Source organism: Trachemys scripta, chromosome 3, assembly GCF_013100865.1.
Source record: "Trachemys scripta elegans isolate TJP31775 chromosome 3, CAS_Tse_1.0, whole genome shotgun sequence".
Classification (NCBI taxonomy): domain Eukaryota; kingdom Metazoa; phylum Chordata; order Testudines; family Emydidae; genus Trachemys; species Trachemys scripta.
Window position 1 is genome coordinate 68688135 of NC_048300.1, and position 20374 is coordinate 68708508.

The 20374-nt window shown below is 39.0% G+C and overlaps 1 protein-coding gene across 3 annotated transcripts in view; it reads right to left on the reverse strand.

The window, feature by feature from the left end:
• Positions 1-20374, reverse strand: part of SDCCAG8 (SHH signaling and ciliogenesis regulator SDCCAG8) — a 151365-nt gene that overhangs the window by 87141 nt on the left and 43850 nt on the right. For all 3 annotated transcript variants that reach the window (XM_034765009.1, XM_034765011.1, XM_034765008.1), the window contains exon 12: positions 16805-16921. In XM_034765009.1, coding sequence (XP_034620900.1) covers positions 16805-16921 — 117 coding nt within the window. The remainder of the gene's footprint in view (positions 1-16804; positions 16922-20374) is intronic.

Consider the following 20374-nt stretch of genomic DNA (forward strand, 5'->3'; position numbering starts at 1 on the left):
CAGATTAAAATCTGTCTAAATGTTTCCATACAATATTTTTCATTTCCTGAAAGTATACAAAATAAACAAACTAGCGGCAAGTTTTACTGTTTAACACAAAGATGTAGAAACTGGGAAATCATAATAAATTAATTCAGTGTATTGGATGTATTCAATATAAGTAATGTATTGGACCAGTAACATTTTTTAGATGGTAAGTATGCGTTTTAAAAAAATCTTAATTTTGCTCATTTCCAAAGGGTATCACATTTAAGTTCGATAGAATGAAAGTCTGAACAGATTCACTATGTTCTAGTCTAGTTAGCAGCAGCAGCAGTTCATTAATGTTCGTTTTCCCTAATCCTATTTATTTTTTTGCCTGAGTTCTTTCCCATCTTCAGAGGTAAGCAACACTCCTGCAACATACCTTTTATTTAAAAAAAAAAAAAAAATGTATTCATGAACGGCCACATTTTAAAAAAAAACCAACAACAAAAAGTAGTTGACAAATGTCAACTAAATATTTTAAAACCTCTATTTTGCAACTATAAACATAAACACACCCTATCATCACCCTCTCAGGGAAAAGCCTAAGTGAACAGATGGGCTTTAAACTGTCTCCTGAAGGTAAATAGGCTCAGGTTCTGTCGGACCAAAGTGGGAAACAAATTCCAAAGTAGAGACCTCTGTTGAAAATGCCCTGCCTCCATCTGCCAGATGTTCAAATCAAAAAATTGAAGGTAAGAACGCATCAGCTGATCTCAATTGTCATAAGGATGCAGAAAGAGAAAAGCAGGTTGTCAAAGTAGCTGGGACCCAAACAATGTACCTCTGGTGGGGCTTTAAAGATCAATATATGCCCACGACTTCCAACCAGAATCAGTCAGGGAGCCATTATAGTCTGAAGTACTGGCATAATTTTCTCCCCAAAATATTCGGCATTAAGCAGGCATACTACAGCATTCCATGTCACCTGTACTTTCCAAGTGGGTTTCCAAGAGCCCATGTAGATAGCATTGTAGTAACCCACAAAGGAGTGGATAAGGCTGGAAAAGTTCACGTCAGAAACAATTACAATCAATCATCACAGCAAAAAGAAATAATAAAAAGGCACCCTGAACACCAAAAGCACCCGTGCAATTAGAGATCCTAAAGTATCCCCAAATTTATTTGGATTAAGTCCCAATGAGCTTGTTCTCGTCCAAGCACAATGAAGTCTTGATTAACAAAAAATAAACCCTCATTTATTGCTGTGTATCAACACCTTAGAAGGAGTACCATCCAAACCACAAATACCATTAAGTAGTTTGGTCTGATAATTCAGCCAGTAGTTTCTGATACTACTCCTGAAACATAGCATATTACATATCTTGAGGCCACTTTACACAATAGTGAAAGATATGACTGTTTCAGACAGCCTTATAAACTGGCTGTGCATCAGTCCAATCAATCCTGAGGACACTTGGTCCAATGTATAAGGGTGATCTGAAGGGTATCTTTATCTATGGTTGTGATGTGTTTGCATCCTGGGAAACTCCTGTAAACGGTCTCCCCTCCTCCCTCCAAGTTACAAACCCAGTCCACATGTTGTGTTTGTGTACACAAGCTGGGGCGTAAATTCTAGTGCATGCCAGTGTGTCATGCACAAAGTGTCAATACAGACCCTGCTGATGCACATTCCTAGCGCAATGTTGTAGTCTGGTTTCAAACAGCAGTATGTCAAAGCACATTATGGAACTTTTAGTGCACAGTAGTAGGGTCCATATGGTGAGTTAATATGTGGCAAACTATTGCATTGTTGAGTCAGACCCTGGCTTGTCATATAGTCAAGCTCTGGGATAAGGAAAACATGAGGAGAAAGGTATGGGAAGAGAGTAAGGGAGAACTGAAAGCAGATGTAGGTGGTGACAACATTTTGTAAAAAACTTTGAACTTTTGAAGTTCAAGGAACTTAAATCTGATGTGCTTAAAAGGGACATTAAACTAAAGGAGGCAAGGTGTGAAGTAATGCGGTCAGAGCATGGGAAGTGATGATAATAGCATTTTAGCAGACGTCAAAGTGTATTAGTGTAGTACAAAAAATAATACATCCCTTTACAAAATTAAAACTTACATTTGATCATCAGGAAGTGCAGTTATAAATCATAAATGTGGCTGTAAAGAGAGAGACATTATAAGACAGTGTGTTTATTCTTTTAGTGTTAAATCCTGGTTCCCAAACGTTTTATGAGTAACTTAAGCACAAGAGAATTCTATGGAAGTGGGGGAGGAAGTTTTGCCCCCTCCAATCCATGGAACTGCATGCAGTGGTTGCTATTTGAGCTCACTCACATAGTAGTGCAGAATCAAAAGCAGGCCATTAATCTTTCACATCTGGAATTTTTTGATGATAATCATGTCTATGAAACCTTAAATTTGACCTGATTGTATATTTATATCATGGTACCATTTTTAATTACATGCTCATGTATTATTTCTTCAGGATATTTGCTTCTTTCGGTCCACAGGATAGACAGAAAAAAAGGCAGTGAGTTGCAAGAACACAAAAGGACATTCTCATGTATTGTGGCTCTATCACAGACTTCCTATGCATATTCACCTCATTAACATTGCACAGGCAACTTCTGAGTGTTTGATTTTGTAACTTTAGCATTCTTTAAATATTTTTGTATGTAACTTAAAAATATATATATTATGTAATCTTGTCTTCCATCTCAATTGTTAAAACTCCCTTTGACATAAACAGAAACTTTGTCTGTAAAAAGACGACAGAATAAAACCCAATAAAAGAACTGCCATTTCAGTACACCACAAATAAATGAAAACAAAAAATAATATATTATTCAAAAACAGAAGGATCAAGTTTTACTAGATAAAATCAACTTTTTAGGAAAAATATAAGAAACTACAATACATTGTTTGTCTCTGTAAATTACTAATTTCAGACATCCTAATCAACAAGTACTTACGTTTTAAACCTCCCTTTTTGTAGGAAACAAGTACCTTTTGCAGTCTTTTTCTTATAATACTAAAAAGCAAACAAGCATTTTACTTCTCACTCATTAGATTGTAGGGGAAGAACCCTTATACAATCGTACAGGTATTTTCACATTAACACACTGTAGATAGGCTCAAAGTAAACTAATGCAACTTCATACAAAAATGTAAAGAATGATTTCTCATAAAAAAAATTTTTTTTAAACAGCCTCTTCTCAAATTAAATCCAACCGACTATCTTCATTTAACCATGCTAAAGTGTTTTGTGAAAATTTTCCATTTAACTAACTAGACATCTCTTTACTTCTAAACACTTTGATAATTTTGTTCAAAACAGGTCAAATTACAAAATTAAAATAATTCTTTAATTCTTGTCCATATTAATGCAGACTGTATTCTATGCAGAAAACTGCAACTTTAAATTTCTAAGCTAGCAGATGTTTTTCATAGAACTCAGAATAACTGCAGAGCTGACAGAAAAGGCAAAGAAATCTTTCACAAACGAAAATGATTAACCACTGATAAAAGATAAAATCCTACATTGAACTGAATTCAGAAAAATACTTCGGAAGCCTTATAACAAATCAAGAATAGGCTAGAAGCCAAATTTATTTTAAAAAGCCAAGAACATTAATTCTTAAACCAATCTCCTTTGATCTGAGGTGCAATGATGAACAAAATTAACTGAAAAACAGTTCTGTACATACAAAATACTGCTACATGTGTTCAGCAAAAGTGTGTGTGTGTATGGATATATAGGTATCATGAAGCTATAGTATTTTTTCATTTGATATTTCAGTCTTGTGGTCTCTTTAATAATTATGAAAATAGAGGAACATAAAGTAAGAAGTGAGATCCTTTTTTAAAAAATATATCTCAGTGATGATTGCCTTTCTGCGGAGAATATGCAGGACAAATCTGACAAATGACTGAATTTCGTAAGTGTTGCAAGTCACGAAGCAGTCCAGGCTTTCTGCATTCTGCGAACTTAGCTCTAAACATTTTTTTTTTTTTTTAAGTAGTCTAGCAAAGAATTTTGCTTTGCCAGTTTTTCGCTGTCTTGGCGATAGCATAACAGCAACTAAGGGAAATCGTCATTTGCCAAAGTCTGTCTGCTTGACCAATTATCCAATTGAACAAAAGCACCCTCCCCTGCTCTTTGCAACAATGCCTGTGATTTGTCACTAGTATGTAATGGTTAAAAATCCCGTTTTTACAGAGCTAGATAAAAACGTGGGATTAACTGCGATAAACCTAATTGGGTGTTCATGGCCCACCCAGGCCCAACGGTGGCTAGGCCCCTGTTCTTTCAGACATTTTTAATCTGCCTAAAATCAAGGTCAGTTTTTTAGCAATGAAGCAACACTGAGTCTGGCAGTCAAAAACGCAAAAAGATGAAGGCGAGGCAAGAAGACGAAGCTAAGCAAAAAGACAGTTTGTCATCTTATTTTTAAAAGCTTGAAGTATTGAATAATGGACATTGATCAGAAAGTATGAGCAAGGAAACATCGGAATTATCTGATCACTTGCTGAGTTGTGGGGAAACCACGACTGCAAAAGTTGAACAAGTGGACTCTGAATGGACAATGGAACTACAAAATATTGGTAATTTTGTCGAATTAAAGGAAGAAACCTATCCTGAAGACATTGCATTATGGCCAAAATCTATTTAATTAGATATGATAGAATAATTCTTAGTAAATAAACCAAAAAACGTAGGTAATATGGAAAATTTGAGAAAAGAGTATGAGGTTGCAGGACAAAAGCAATTTAGAGGTCTTCATTGAGTCCCATTTTCTGAGGATGAAGAAAAATGGGATGACAGAAATGAGAATTTGGTTGATTTTTTCAGACACCACTAAGGTGGTCTACTGATATGTTTTCAAATTATTCCCTGACCATAGTAAAGGAAAAACAAACATTTGTTGATGGGTACTTTAATGGAGAAATGTTGCAAGACATATTGCTGATCATGAGACTTCCAAAGCTCATATTCATGCAATGTGTAAGCTCGTTCAAAGGTGTAAATTATCTGGAAGAATTGATTTTGTGTTATCGGCTCAGTTTGAAAAGGAGTATTCTTATTGGAGGAAAGTGCTGAGACATGTTGCCATGGTCAAACTGCTGTCTTCTTTGGGACTACCTCTAAGAGGACATGATGAGTCACCATTGTCAAATCAAAAAAGTAATTTTTTTAACCTGACTTGAATGTCTTGGTGAATTTGACAATTTTCCTCAAAAAACATTTGAAAAATTATCAGTATTGTGGCTCAGGGAAGACCAACTTTTTAACACACCAAACCTATGATAAATTCATCAATATAATGGCAGAGCGGCTTAGAAACCAATTCACTGATGAAGTAAAGGATGCCAAGTACTATTCCATAATAGTCAATTCAACACCAGATGTGAATCATGTAGACCAATTAACATTAATTTTAAGATATGTGACTGGCAATGGTCAAGTTGGGGAGCGATTTGTTTTGTCCCACTAAAATCCCACACTTCTGAATGTCTAGAGACAACTGTTTTGGAATTCACTGCAAATTCAGGTTTGGACATGAAAAATTATCAAAAGCTCTGCCCATGACAACGCCACAAATATGGCAGGAAAATATTCAGGTCTACAGGCAAGACTGAACAATGCAAGCCCCTCTGCTTTATTCATACCACATTCCAGCCATTCCTTACATTTAATTTCCAACAGTGCAGCCGAATCTTGTAAGGGAGCTCCACATTTTTTTGACTTTTTTCAAAACGTGTATGCTTTTTTTCCAGTTTCCATGCATTGGTGGAGTATGTTACAATCACACTTGGAGCAGGCAAATGAAAAACATTTGACAGTTAAAGAATTTGTGACACCGGGTGGTCTGCTCGTGCGGATGCTGTTTTGGCTTTGAAAATGAGCTATGATGATATAAAGAAAACCTTATTAGACATATCCACATCAATTTCTGAAAAAAACATGCGTGAAAACTGAAGCAAAATCCTTAGCAGAAGTTTGAAAAGTACGATATTGCTATTTTTACTGTTTTGTGGAACCCTTTACTTTAAAGAATTAATGCCATCAGCATTAAAGGTTGCACCGTCGCTGCAAAAGGTTGATACAAATTTACTGAATGCTGCACAATTGTTAGCCTCAGTTAAAATTTTTGTCATGGAAGTTGGAAAATATTATAGCTCGGTGGAAGCAGAGGCACGAATATGAACAGAAAATATAGGTTCCTTTGATATATCTGATGAGAAGCGTAAAAAAAGTAGGAAGTTATTTTTCAATGAAACTAGAGACAATGAAATCAATTTAAAAGGGAAAGAGAAGATTATCGTTGAGACCGTCAGTGTTACTTGTGACATAATAATAGTGCAATTGCAGAGGAGAGGTGAATCTCTAAAGAAAAGTGTGGATTTATTTTGCGTTTTTTTTGACAGAAGTATGGACGAAAATGCTAAAAGCCTCTACAGTAAGAAATTAAGTGAATTCTACTGAGAGAACATAGACAAATTTTTCAAGATGAAGTGAAACATTTCATTCATTTTAATCGAAAATGATGAGGTCTGTGCTTCGAGATAATCAGTTGATTTGTACAGACTTGTATGTGACGGTTTGCAGGCAACCTTTCCAAATGTAGAAACTATTCTGAAAATATTTTTAACAATACCTGTCACAAATGCTTCTGGTGAACGTTTTTCTGTATTGAAACAAGTTAAAATTATTTGCAAAATATGATGAGTCAGGATCATTTGACAAATTAGGCAATACTGGCAATTGAAAGTGCCTCTTTACAAAATATTACTTACGATGACCCCCGAAAACGAAGGTGCGAACAGGGCTCCACTAACTCTAAATCTGCCACTGTTCAACATGGCATTTCCCACATATGCAGGCCCAGATGCTCACATGTTCAACTTTCCTCAATGCAAATAGCCACATTTACATTAACAGAAACACTCATTGTGCATAAAGTTAAGTATATGTGTAAATCTTTGCTGGACTGTGGCTATACTTCATCCCTGCAGTTGCCTTCAGTATGAGGTAGTGTGAATATTCAAGCATACTTGGATATATAATTGCTTTTAAATAGTGTATGTGACATTTTTAACATAATTTTGATCCCAGACAGAGTAATTTTTATTGCGGTCTTATATTACATAATTTTTCAGATAATAAATCATTCATACCGTGCTATATATTCAAGCTAATGAAAAGATATTTTTGCACGTATGTAGTAAAAATTCAAAATATTTTATTCTGGACATGACATAAAAAAAATCCATCACTGCACATGCAGATATTCCCCGCAGTAGGGGTCAACTGTAGCCATTTCTTCCAACTATGAGCAACTCCCTATATTAATTCTGATATCAATCAGGCAGCCCTATGTTCTGAGCAGTCTCTAAACCTCCGGCCTCCCAGACAGGGCCATCTGACACAGCAGATTGCATCAGAAAAACTATCCACCTTTGTAAAGAGAGCTAGAGTCATCACCAGGATAATCCTGAACAGTCCCCAACAGTGCACGTGGTTTGTTTGTTTTTAAAATTGCTAACAGGATGGGAATCAAGAACATCCAAAGCCTACACTTGGCTTCAAAATTTAAACTTTCTATAAATGCTATGAAAATGTGATAAATTGTGAGGCTGTACAAACAAGTAGTAAAAATTTGGTTAAAAATGTATATGTCTCATAAGATCCGCTAAAATGTACGTATTACAAAAAAGGGAAAAAAATGTTTCATGTGACTAGGTAATTAAAACAAGAGCAGATAGGTACACAATGTTGCTAGACCAAAACACAAAACCAAACGTTGGGGTGGAACTCAACGCCAGTTCAGGAGTGGATGGAAAAGGCAGTTAAGGAAGGGGAAGCATAGTAGCAAAATAGGCCCCTGCTTTGTATTCAACCCCATTTAAGGATTTAAGTCTTCTGACCAGCACACAAATCAATAGGCCATCTAAAGATCCCAAGAGACAAATGATGCAACCCACTGAAACAGTGCAGGCTGTAATCCTGTGTTGTCAACGCTCATATCATTGTGACTGTTGCCGTTTTGGAGGCTCTTTCAACTGTGTGATAAAACACATGCAGCTCAGAGGCCACTGAGCTATTTGTGCTGCAGGCAATCTTAGCAATGGCTTCTTGTGTGCTCACAAGGCCAAAGCATTGAAACAGGTGCGGCACAGCAGAGATGCCCTGTTCCCAAAATCAGTAGCCGTGACCTCACCATCCCCTCTTCCACTACCACAGCAAGTGAAAGAGCGTGAATGGAGATAGGAGCTCAGGTGATGCTCCTTCGCCTGCAGGCTGCTGCGGAGGGAAGTGCAGTGGAGCATCACAAGAGCCTGCTGGAGAGAATGCTGGTGCTGTAGGGGACCTACTTGGGGTAGGGAGGAGGGGGAGAGAAGAGAAACTTTTCAATGAAGAGCGAGGAATGGGGGTGTCAGGGAGCACGGTCCTGTTTGTGTGGGGCACATTTCGATGCAGTTAAGGTAGAATTTTCAACTTGTAATTGTCTCTCTCTCTCTCTCTCTCTCTCACACACACACAAAAGTGGGAGTTCAAAAACTAAAAGAAAGACTTTTGACAAGATTTTAGTGTGTACGTGTGTATATAAATAAAGCAAATAAATAAATAAAAGACCTACATATTTTTGATTCATGATTTTCAAACTGTTGGGGTTGATAATACTGGTCAACGGACAACTAGCAAGGGCCCTTGTGGCCTCTCTCTGGGCAACCCCAAGACCGATCTGGTATTCCGATACTACAGAGATGACTGTAGGATGAATACCTAGACAGCTGAACAAGGGGGAACGCCCAGAACATGTAACATTGTTGGGATTTTGACTATATTACTTTTCTGAAAATACTGTTATTTGGTTTGCCAAAGTGTCTGAACTGCAATAACTTCTTTTGGAGCAGCACTTTCAGCCCCAGTATGTAGGTAAATTCCTATGGAGACATTTTTAATAGCAAGCACGGGGGCACCAGAGATTAGCTCAGCAACCACCAGTAAAGGTGAGCAAAAAATGGGTTTAATAAAACTCACTCTGGAGCAAGATATTTTAAGGCTGTGGGGGTTATGGCTGCATTTTGTTTGTTGTTTGTTTTGAAGGAGGAGGAAACTTACTCTCATCTCATTATGAAAAATGATGAGAGGAGGCTAAGCAGCACTTCTCTTATCCCCACGAAGAAGCAGTTGAGAGGAGTGAAGTGGGATTACCTCTCTCCACAGCTTGCACCAGTATAGAGCTGGATGGAAATGGAGGTCTGTCCTCCCTCCCACACAGCAGCAGCAGATAGTTACAGGCAAGCGGTGAGGGTGGCTATGACAGACACAGCAGCACAGAGCTGATCCCACAATATCAGTGGGAAGACTGATGCAACCATCATTTTTTCTGGTCTGTTTAACCATTTTTATTTTACCCCATATTGCTGTCAGATAAAAGTAAAAACACAAACTATGGGCACTTTCATAGCAAAAGCCATTTCATACTATTTCTAATGCTCATGAACTCTAATTAATTTTTCACATGTGATATTATAAGAGAGTGGAAGAGACAACAACACTATGATTAAAGGTTATGTTCATATTTAATTGCAGGGTCTCAGCCTGGAAGTGATATTTTCCCCATCAGTTTTGAAAGAATCATCATATCAGGAGCAAACTTTACCAGGTCAGTTAGTTACAGGCCTCAAAGCAGGATCCAACTCGACAACATAGTAGAGGATCCAGACAGCTGTAAGGTCTAGCTTGGCTCTCACAGGACCCAGCAACAGCAGGCCGAGTTGTGCTAGCACATTACAATTGTGCAGGCCCATGAAGATGGAATGCATCTGGCCAGGTAGTGGTGGTAGACGGTTGCACCATCTATAGATAATAAAGCCAATCCATTACAACCAAATAAGCCAAAAGTCAGTTTGTGACGAAGGTGTAAAGAATTGGCCCAGCACAGAACCTTTCTACCTCAGCATAGTAGGTCAGTGCCCCCACCTGGTTTGGCCACTGCCTGTTCCCCTCTTGGCTCCATTCAGGTAAGTCTGCCCCGTTTCCCCTCCCTCATGACCCAAATGCAGCCGGAGTCCTTAAAGGAGCCCTGTCCTCTTTTTCCTGCTGCCTGGACAAAGACCCACCGCATTAATTTGTGGTGAGCACATTCTATCTTTGTTGGACAATTTTAAGCAAATCATCTAAGAAGAGGTGTGAGGACATTTTTGTCAGACTATTTTTAAGCAAGCAGCTTTTCTATCTATATGGTCACATTGGGATATGCAATTTAAAGTTTTGTTTTAATGATAATGAGGTTCCAGGTATTACTCTTGTGTCTGTGTAAGTTTTCTTGCATAAAAACACCCCATGATTTCACTCACTTGTGGTATATTTGTCTTGCATATTAGAACAGATTTATTAACTGTAACAGATTCTGCAAGTAGTCCTTGAAAATTCAGTAGGTTAAATAATATTTGCGGTGGAATCCACTACCAAAACTACACGAGCTTTGGAAAGGCTGCAGAAAGAGCCAAAGGTCATTAGAGTAAAAACCATGATCCTCTAAACAGCAAAATGACATTTGTGTACTGTAGGGAGCTTAATGTATAATGGTACTGGACTGCAGTAGTCAAAGCCATATGCTTGGGACTTCCTGTGAGGTGACAGAGGACTGTTGAATACATCCAGGAAAGACTTGGTGCGGGCTTACTATTTGTGCCAAGTCTGATTTTAGTGATTGGTGTTAAATAGAGTTGTGCCCTTTGTTCACCAGTCAAGCATTTCCCTTCTTTGGTTGGTGATGTGAACACAAAGACTTTACTATAATCCTCAAAGGTAGTTCACCTTAGGTTTTGTTCAACCCTAACTTTCACATTTCCTATCTTGACTATTTTACTATGCAATTTTACATGATAAATTAACGTAACTTGTGTCATGGATTTATTTTTTCCAGAGGAGATGGGGGAGAGATCACTAATGATTCTTATAAATTTCTTGATCAAGAGCTACTGGGCTTCATAATTCCTGAGCCCAAGCCATATTTGAAAACTGGGCCCTGTAAATTTAAAACCATTCCTCAAGGAGTGTGGGGTGGAGGGTGTCATCTAACAGATTCTTGTTAAAGTAAACACACAGGGGGATTTTTGTATATAATAATATATTTTAAAAAAATATTGTGGGAGCCTTGAACTATATAAAATAACACAGAAAATCAGAAAATAGTTATACAAATTATCACATCCTGGTCTCCTAGATGCCTCAATACTTTGGCCATTCAGGACAAAGTAAGACAATCAAAACTGCACATTTTGTACAATTGTAATTGTACATTTCCCTTAGCTTTTTTTGGAGCAAAAAGACTTCCCTATGCTCTCTTTTCTGTGGCTAAAGCACACTCTTGTCTGCCCAGCTAATGGAATCATTACATCTCTGACTAAAATCACAATAGCTATACTGGTTTTAAATACATACATACACAATATATAGTACTAGCCTAACTTTGTCAAGGTTGTCAACTCTTCCCATTTTACTGAGGTTCTCATCCCATCTGGTGATTTTTGTAAAGCCCCATCTTGTGAAGTCTAGTGGTTACATGAAAATCTCAGCTTTTATTTGGGGGAAAAGAAGTTGCTAGTCCTCAGGGATGCAGAGAAAAGCTTGAGAACATGACTCCTACAGGCTCAAAAACCAGAAGGTAAATAAAAAACACAAAATATATTATTTTAAAATCTAGTAATTTTTAGGCTCATGATTTTTTTTAATCACTTGAAGTTGGTAATACTGCTTCAAAAAAATGAATTTAAATTAATCAGTCCTTGATCTTGGTCTGTTATTGGAAAGTTATATTAGCCCTTATATCAGATCCTCCTTTTAACATTTCATGAACACGTCTAAACATTGGCCTATGCAGAGTTAGTAAACCTTGCATCCGTACTTTCTAAACTAGATTACATTAAGTGATTGTTTTACGGCCTACCAGGTAAAACATTCTATAAATATCTTTTCAAAACGCTTTCTCATACACAATTCCATTCCCCATCCTAGATTCTTGTTGAATAATCACTATACAACATAGGTGCCTTTTATTATTTACAAAAATGCTGAAACATGTACATCTTTCAACTGGGTCTAGCCCAGGGGCGAGCAAAATTTTTGGCCTGAGGGCCGCATTGGATTTCAGAAATTGTATGGAGGGTCCAGTTAGGAGAGGCTGTACCTCTCCAAACAGGCAGGCGTGGCACAGCCCCCACCCCCAATCCAACACCCGCCCCCCCCTCTCGCCCCCGCCCCCCCCCCCCCCCCCCTTCCCCCTGTCCCCTGCCCCCCCCCCGGAACCCCAACCCCTGAATGCCCCAAGCTGCCCCATCCAACCCCTCTTCTCATTCCTGACTGCCCCCACAGAACCTCTGCCCCATCCACCCCCCCCGCAGAACTCCTGCCCCCATTCAACCCCCATGTTCCCTGCCCTCTGACCGCCCCAACCCCTATCCAACCCCCTTCCCCTGCTCTCTTACCATGCTGCCTGGAGTAACTGGCAGGGTGGCTGCACCATGACAGGCAACCAACGCCACCCAGCTAGAGCCAGCCGCACACTGTGTGGCACAGAGCACCAGGTCAGGCTGGGCTCTGCAGCTACACTGCCCCAGGAGCTCACCACCCCACCGCTCAGAGCATTGCGCTGGTGGCACACTGAGCTGAGGCTGCGGGGGAGGCAGAACAGCAGGGCAAGGGCCAGGGGCTAGCCTCCTGGGCCAGGAGCTCAGGGGCCGTGGAGAACGGTCCTGTGGGCCAGATGTGGCCCGCGGGCCTTAGTTTGCCCACCTCTGATCTAGCCCATGCAGGTCAATGCTCTCCCAATTCCTTTATATACTGTTTTGGGCTCTGAAGCCTAGATCCACGAGCCTCCTATTCCTTCGTTTAAGTCCTCTGGGTTTTGAACCTTTCATTCTGCCGCAGATCTGGAACTCAGTTCTTCATTTTCTCTCTCAGGACAATGCTAGGTCTAATTTTAAAGCCAATCCTAAAAGATTGCTTTCCTATAGTTTATCAGTCTCACTAAGGATTTGGCTTTGTTTTTAACTTTTTATTTATTGGAAAAAAATCAAATAAACAATAAGTAAAAATGAAAAACACTTTGTACAGATTTCTCAAATAAGATTTCTCAAATAGATTTAAAGTGTTCGCCTACTGGTTTTTGAATGTTATGATTCCAGATGTCAGATGTGTGTTCATTTATTCTTTTGCGTAGAGATTGTCCAGTTTGGTCAATGTACATGGCAGAGGGGCATTGTTGGCACATGATGGCATATATCACATTGGTAGATGTGCAGGTGAACTTTAACCTGTCTGGTCACTCAGTAACAGACGTGAGGGTGGCAATTTTGCAACAGAAAAGCTTCAAAAACAGACTCCAATGAGAAACTGCTGAACTTGAATTGATATGCAAACTAGATACAATCAACTTAGGCTTGAATAGAGACCGGGAACGGCTGAGCCATTACAAACATTGAATCTATCTCCCCATGTAAGTATTCTCACACTTCTTATCAAACTGCCTGTACTGGGCTATCTTGATTATCACTTCAAAAGCTTTTTTTCCCCTCTTACTTAATTGGCCTCTCAGAGTTGGTAAGACAACTCCCACCTTTTCATCCTATATATGTGTGTATTATATATATCTCCTCAATATATGTTCCATTCTATGCATCCGAACAAGTGGGCTGTAGCCCATGAAAGCTTATGCTCAAATAAATGTGTTAGTCTCTAAGGTGCCACAAGTACTCCTGTTCTTTTTGCGGATACAGACTAACACGGCTGCTACTCTGAAACCTGAACTCACAGTGTGTCTAAAGTACTTTTCCCATTATACTGCATTAGCTGTGTACAAATTATTTTATTATTAAATGTATTGTATAATACCTCAAATTCCATGGAAGGTACTAAAAAGTGAAGTCTATATTGCATTAAATATGCAAAAATCTTCTGCCATACATTAAGGCCTGGTCTACATATGGTCTTCATACCAGTATAATGTTGCATTTCAGTTTGGGGAGGGGGTGTCATTTTTTTTTTAAACCAATAGAGTTATACTGGTACACCCCCCAGTGTGGACCCAGTTATATTGGTATAAAGGTCCCTTAAAAGGAATAAGCTATATGGTATAAAGCACCATTATACCAGTATAAATACAAATTAGGCGGGGGGTTGGATTTTAACAATAGTGGTAAAATTAAAATAGTACAATTTTTGTGTGTACATGCCCTCAGGTATACTTGCCATAAAATTCTGTTTTTTCAGAACCCTAAAATACCATAGGATCATAATGTTCATACTACGGATTTTCAGATAAGGTGGTGCAGCAGGTTAGTATACAAAACAAAATGTGTCTTGGTTGTATATTTTACAATGTTAACACTTCACATGAATGTAATACGTACAAAGTACACCTAGAACAGGACCTAAATCCCAGTAGAGGGTGAAAGAGAGGGGAAAAGAAAGAAAACGGAAACTTAATCATGTTTTCTCTTCCTAAATTCATTTTAATTTCTCTTCAACAAGCCATTAGAAGTGTGGACTTTGGTCAGAAGAGAACATATTTAATAGCCATATGTACAAATAGGAACATATAGAAATTACTTTTCCACCATACCTGGGTACATTAAGCCAATTATTTAAAATCTCTACTTCGTAAAAAACTTGATTATGTTGTCGATAAATTAAGAAATTATATTTTGATTAGATGGAATGTTAAACTAATTTTCAATAAGGACAATAAGAAATTACAACTTTCTTCTCAATTTCAAAGAAAACATACTAAAGTAAAATAAGATACTAATATATCAGCTAAGTGACCCACCGTCCATGTTTAAAAATTAAATATATATTTATTATGAACAGATGGTGTCCAAGGAAGGTATCAACTCTGTCTCTTAGCCAGAAGGTCAGGTCACGGCTGAGAAACCAAAGAACAATTGCTGCTTTGCCATCCATAAGATGAGACATTACATTTTTCTTTTCTAAACATGAAACTAAATGTAAAATAAGAACAGCTTATTTACAATAAGAATTTTAATGACCTCTTACATTTATCAAAGCAAAATAGCTACACTTATCTCACTATCATAGATTGCTTTATGTAGTTTCGAATATTATTCAGCATATAGAGCTTTGCTGATTACTAGTGTTATTAAAAACCTAACCTAGAAAAAGACTAGTAAATACCAAGAACAATGATTATTTAAACACATACAGTTGGTTTTCTAGAATCCAGCAATCATTTCCTTAAAAAACGTTTGAAAACCTAAACATGGTATGTTACTCTTCATGGAACAACCCCTCCTTTTAAAATGTACCAGAGTGCTAATTACCATTTTTAACATTTAATTATCCCCATAATGGTAAAGCACAAGTAATCCTAAACGTAAACTTAAATATTTTGTTACATTGTCTAGTTCATCAAAAAAATTAACCTTGGGGAAGGCTGCAGAATGAAACTTTCAATGCAAGATTCTTCTTTGAATACTCTATTGCACATTTCCTAGTTCATTAGAATGCCGAGACTATGCCAACTCTCTTATTTGAGATATCTGTCAAGACAGAAGATGAGCCTGTATTTTTGTTTTTCAAGTGTTCTTAGACCATAAGGATCTAGTGAAAAAACTTACAAGGCCCTTGTATTGCTGTGCTGTATAATCTGATATAGTAAATAAGTTTAAAAGAATTATTTTAACTAGTAAACATATAAAACTTAAAACAATACATAATATGTCTTTTGATTATAATTTCATTTAGTATTGTTTCAATTTTGAGTTAAGATACATTTTTTAAAAAAAGTTAATGGTTAGAAATTTTCTGTGGCTACTTTTCAAGGTTTTGTAGCACTATTAAAGAAAATATCTTTTTAATTCATAACACTACATTTTTCCTGCATATATTCCTTTCAGATGAACTGATTTGTTCACTTGCTGAAAAGGAAAAAAAAAGTTTTAAAATGCTGGATAAACAGCTGTAAGTAGTATTTAAAATTTAAACACACTGAAATATAACGTACGTAAACACTTTTCTGTGTATTCAGAACATACTGCCAATCTCTAGTCATGTATACGTCATCTCATGAAACAAGAATTGGAAGTTTGAACACTGAAAATTTGAACTGGTGAGTCACATTGAAAAGAGGGAGATTTCAAAAAAATGCAACATAAAAGCTGTTTGAACTATTAGTGAAGTAAGCTGCAGTACACCCTAATATTAATTTTGCTAATAAGGGATGTCTTCTCAGTCTACTTGCAAGGCATACACTAGTTTTGTAAGTAATACAAACTCATCTTTAACTTACCAACAATTAATTCTTAGTGGTATATTTGCATAAAATGTTTCTTTGAAACTTTTCTATGAATCACAAAAATCAATTGAACTTGAATCTTTAGAGAAATTGGTAAAGAAATTATATACTATGCCTTATATACTTCAAACTTTATCCTTGTTTATGTTTTGTCTTGCTTTGTATGCATATGCATTTTATGTGTTTATGAGTGAGATGTATAACCATATGTATATATTACATAGATTTCATACATATTGAGCCTATCATATGTGTTCATACACTGTATATGAAGAATATGATGAGTATTAGGTAATACTGCACCTTTTTAGGGCTGAAAACAAGGATAAGGCAGGCAAGAGGCATTTCTTTAATAGTAATAGCTGGCTTTTTGCCATTAGTTTAGAATCCACATAACAGTAATAAATGACCAGTATCAGAAAAATGAATCATTCCAACTGCAGAAATAACCCTACTTATGTTTCTAATAACTGCAAAGTTATGGCAGTATCATCTCTTACCTGGTCCTTAATTTCAAGCTCCCTTATAGTTTTTGTTCTGTACTCTCTGTGCTCCTTTTCTGCCTCATCCTTCTTCATTTTGGTTTGATTCAACTGAAAACGCATTTCTCCACACACCTGTTAGATTACACAGACAACATGATCTGTAGATTGTGGAACCCACAGTTTAATGTTTGTAATTAGATCTTTTGGTGCCCCCTAGAGATCATTTGAATCCAGCACATTTTTATTTACAGATATTTTAAGGCTACATATGGTAAATGTTTTTTATATAAAAAGGTGGATCTGGAACCCTTGTATTGTCATTAACTTTGAAATATGCAGTGCCTGCTAGATACAATTATATTTGGATCAAGATTTTGTAAAATACTTATGCTGTCAATATATGTGCTACTAAATACATTTAAACTACAGTTGCTGGTTATTAAATTTTCTTCCATTCTCTTTTTAAATCCAAAGATATTCTAGGATCACACTTTCAAATGCTAAAATTAAAGGATGTGTTACATTTCCAGAGCATGATTTCCTGTTTTGCCATTTTTTCCCTCCAGGTAGGAATGAAAATCTTGAGATTGCACTGTAATGATTTTCAAAGTTGTACTGAAACCACTATATTCTCATTAAGAGATTGAACACTAGTTCCTTAACAGCAACAACTTATTCAAATGTATACACGGACACTGAAAAAGCCAAAAAAGCATCCAAAGGACTTATTTTGGGTGGAGAGACAGAAAGAATTCGTTTTCAGAAAGATAACTTATATTCCATTCTGGATCCTGACCTCTTCCAGACCAAAACATTTGATGATGTTCTCTGTGTTGTCTCCTACCTCAATCTATCACAAATTTACACGGCCAGAGGAAGTGTTTGCTCTTCCCCTCTCTACATTTTGGGAGCAGGTCTGTCTTCTTCCATATTCACTATCCAAGGGTTTAGTGGGCCCTGTTTGATGTCAAAAAGCAGAGGTTTTGGACAGGATCTGCGTCTCTCCTTCCCCATCTAAAACAATGGCCCCCAATTTCTGTGTGACCATTTCAGGTTAACAATTCAACCTTAAATGCACACACAAAAATGTTATCCCCCGGCTCCTTACAGGGGATTCTACTTACGCTCTCCTAACACTTCAGGGGTGGGAGTTGCCATTCTTTCCCTCTCAATCTACCTTTCTCCTCCTCATTCCCTCTGTAACCCACAGTGAAAGGGCATTACCAGCAGTACCCTGATCACTGACATAACTCCAGCTGAAGCTGCAGTAAATTAGGTACTTTTTGTTAGGGGAGTGAGAGTACCTGAGTGGTAATCACTGGGCTAATGAGGTAATTGGGAGAATGTAAGGGGAAGGACCAGGAACTAGAAGCAAGAAGCTCAAACGGAGGCTCAGTAAGCGGCTCACAGGGTAAGCCTGGGTTGAGGAGTGAGGTCTGCAGGGAAGCCTCCCCTGCCTGTAAGCTTGCAGTACACTGTGTTACTATGTAAGAAAAGAATAAATACACACCTGGGTGAAAGATAACCTGGTGTGTGTTTGTGAGTGTGAAACCATATGAACTGACCAGTCACTGTGCAGTTCACTGGGTAGCAACGGAGGCACAGTGTAACACCCACTCACATTTTTCTCTATACTCCCTCCCCCACGTACAGCCTCCTTTTCTTAATTTGCCCTCTATATTTTCCCTTCATTTCCCCAGTCTCTCTTCTTTCAGTCTTCTTCTGCCACCCAAATTCCCCTATCCATCCTATTCCTGTCTCTTCCCAGTGATCTCTTTAAAAAAAAAATAAATAAATAAAAAATAATAGCAGCATATAGGAAAACCTAACTTCTGGGGGCCAACTGGCTTCAGTCCTCCTGCAAACGATGAGACATGATGGTCCTCTTTACAAAAAACAGCCTCACCTCCTCATTCAAAATATGTAGGGAATGTTCACCAAGGTCAGCCTGAGAATTCAGTCCCATTTAAAGTAATGGGAAATGGTCTTTTAAAAAAAAGGAGGTGGGGGGAGGGGGGAGATGCTCAAGAATTTAATGCCAAACCATGGGAGATGAGAAAAAAAAAATACTGAAATTCAATACAATGCCAAGAGTTACCAACTCTGCCTTTCTGCCTCCTCTTCATCAGAAGGGAGACTATAAGACAGGCTTCTTTCTCCTCTTCCCAGCTGAGGAGGAAAAACACTGCCTCCCATTCCACCTCTCAATATGCAGCACATAGAGCTGAGGAATCCATGGGGGCAGCTAGAGGAATGGGAAGTGAGGAAAAGCTGACCAGAAGCTCATGCTACAGTGCCTCTTAGTGGCCAACAGAGCAAATTGCTCCAAGAAACTGCAGCTAGCTCAGAGGTGGACAAACTTTTTGGGCCTAGGGCTACATCTGGGTGGGAAAATTGTATGCAGGGCCGGGGCAGGGGGGTTGGGGTGCAGGAGGGAGTGCGGGGTGTTGGAGAGCGTGCGGTGTGCAGGAAGGGGCTCAAGGCAAGGGATTGGGGCAGAGGAGGGGTGCATGAGGGGGCTTAGGGAAGGGGGTTGGGATGCAGGAGGAGGCTCAGGGCAGGGGTGCAGGAGAGGTGCGGGGTGTACCAGGGGGCTCAGGGCAGGGAGTTGGGGTGCAGGAGAGGAACGAGGTGCAGGCAGGGGGCTTAGGGCCGGGAGTTGGGGGCAGGGTGCAGGCAGGTTGGGGATCCTGCCCAGCACCGCTTACCTAAAGTAGCTCCAGGATGGCAGCAGCACACACCGGGGCCAGGGCAGGGTCCCTGCATGCCTGCCCTTGCCCCACACCGCGCTGCTCCAGGAAGCGCTGCGGCCCTTGGGGTAGGGGGAAGGGAGGGGAAGAGCTCTGCGTGTGCTGCCCTTGCCGCGCCTCCAGGTACCTCCCCCAAAGCTCCCATTGGCTGCAGTTTCCTGTTCCTGGCCAATGGGAGCTGCGGGGGGCGGTGCCTGGAGACAAGGGCAATGCACAGAGCCCTCTGCCCCCCCATCCGGGGGCCGCAGGGACGTGGTGCTGGCTGCATCTGAAAGCGGTGCACGGCCCACGGCGCCACGAGGGGCAATCCTGGGGGCCAGATCCTAAGCCTCGAGTAGCCGGATCCAGCCCGCGGGCTGTAGTTTGCCCACCCCTGAGCTAGCTGTTGAGAAGCCCTCTCTGGCCTTGGGTTTAGAGGGCAGGCACATATCTCAAGTGTCTATTTCAACAGATATCACTCATTTTAGTACTAAAATCATCTATATTCTAAACAAATTTGGTGTCCCCTCACCTTTATTGCTGAAAACTTTTTACATCAAAATAAAGAATTATGATGCTGAAGCTATAGGATTTACACTAAAGTAAATTGATCCTACAGTATTTTATTTTTTCTGCTTGAATTTTTTTTTGGTCTCCCTCATTCTGGGACATACAATGCATCCCACATTTGAGCCTGAGAAGACTGAAAGGTATGTAGGTGGCAAGGACCACCAAAACAGGGGATTTCAAGTTAAACCAGGATTGTATTTGTATACAAATACAATTCGACCTAAACAGCAGAAAGATGTCTTCTTAAAATGCATAAAACTAGCACTAGTATTACAAAGAACTATAC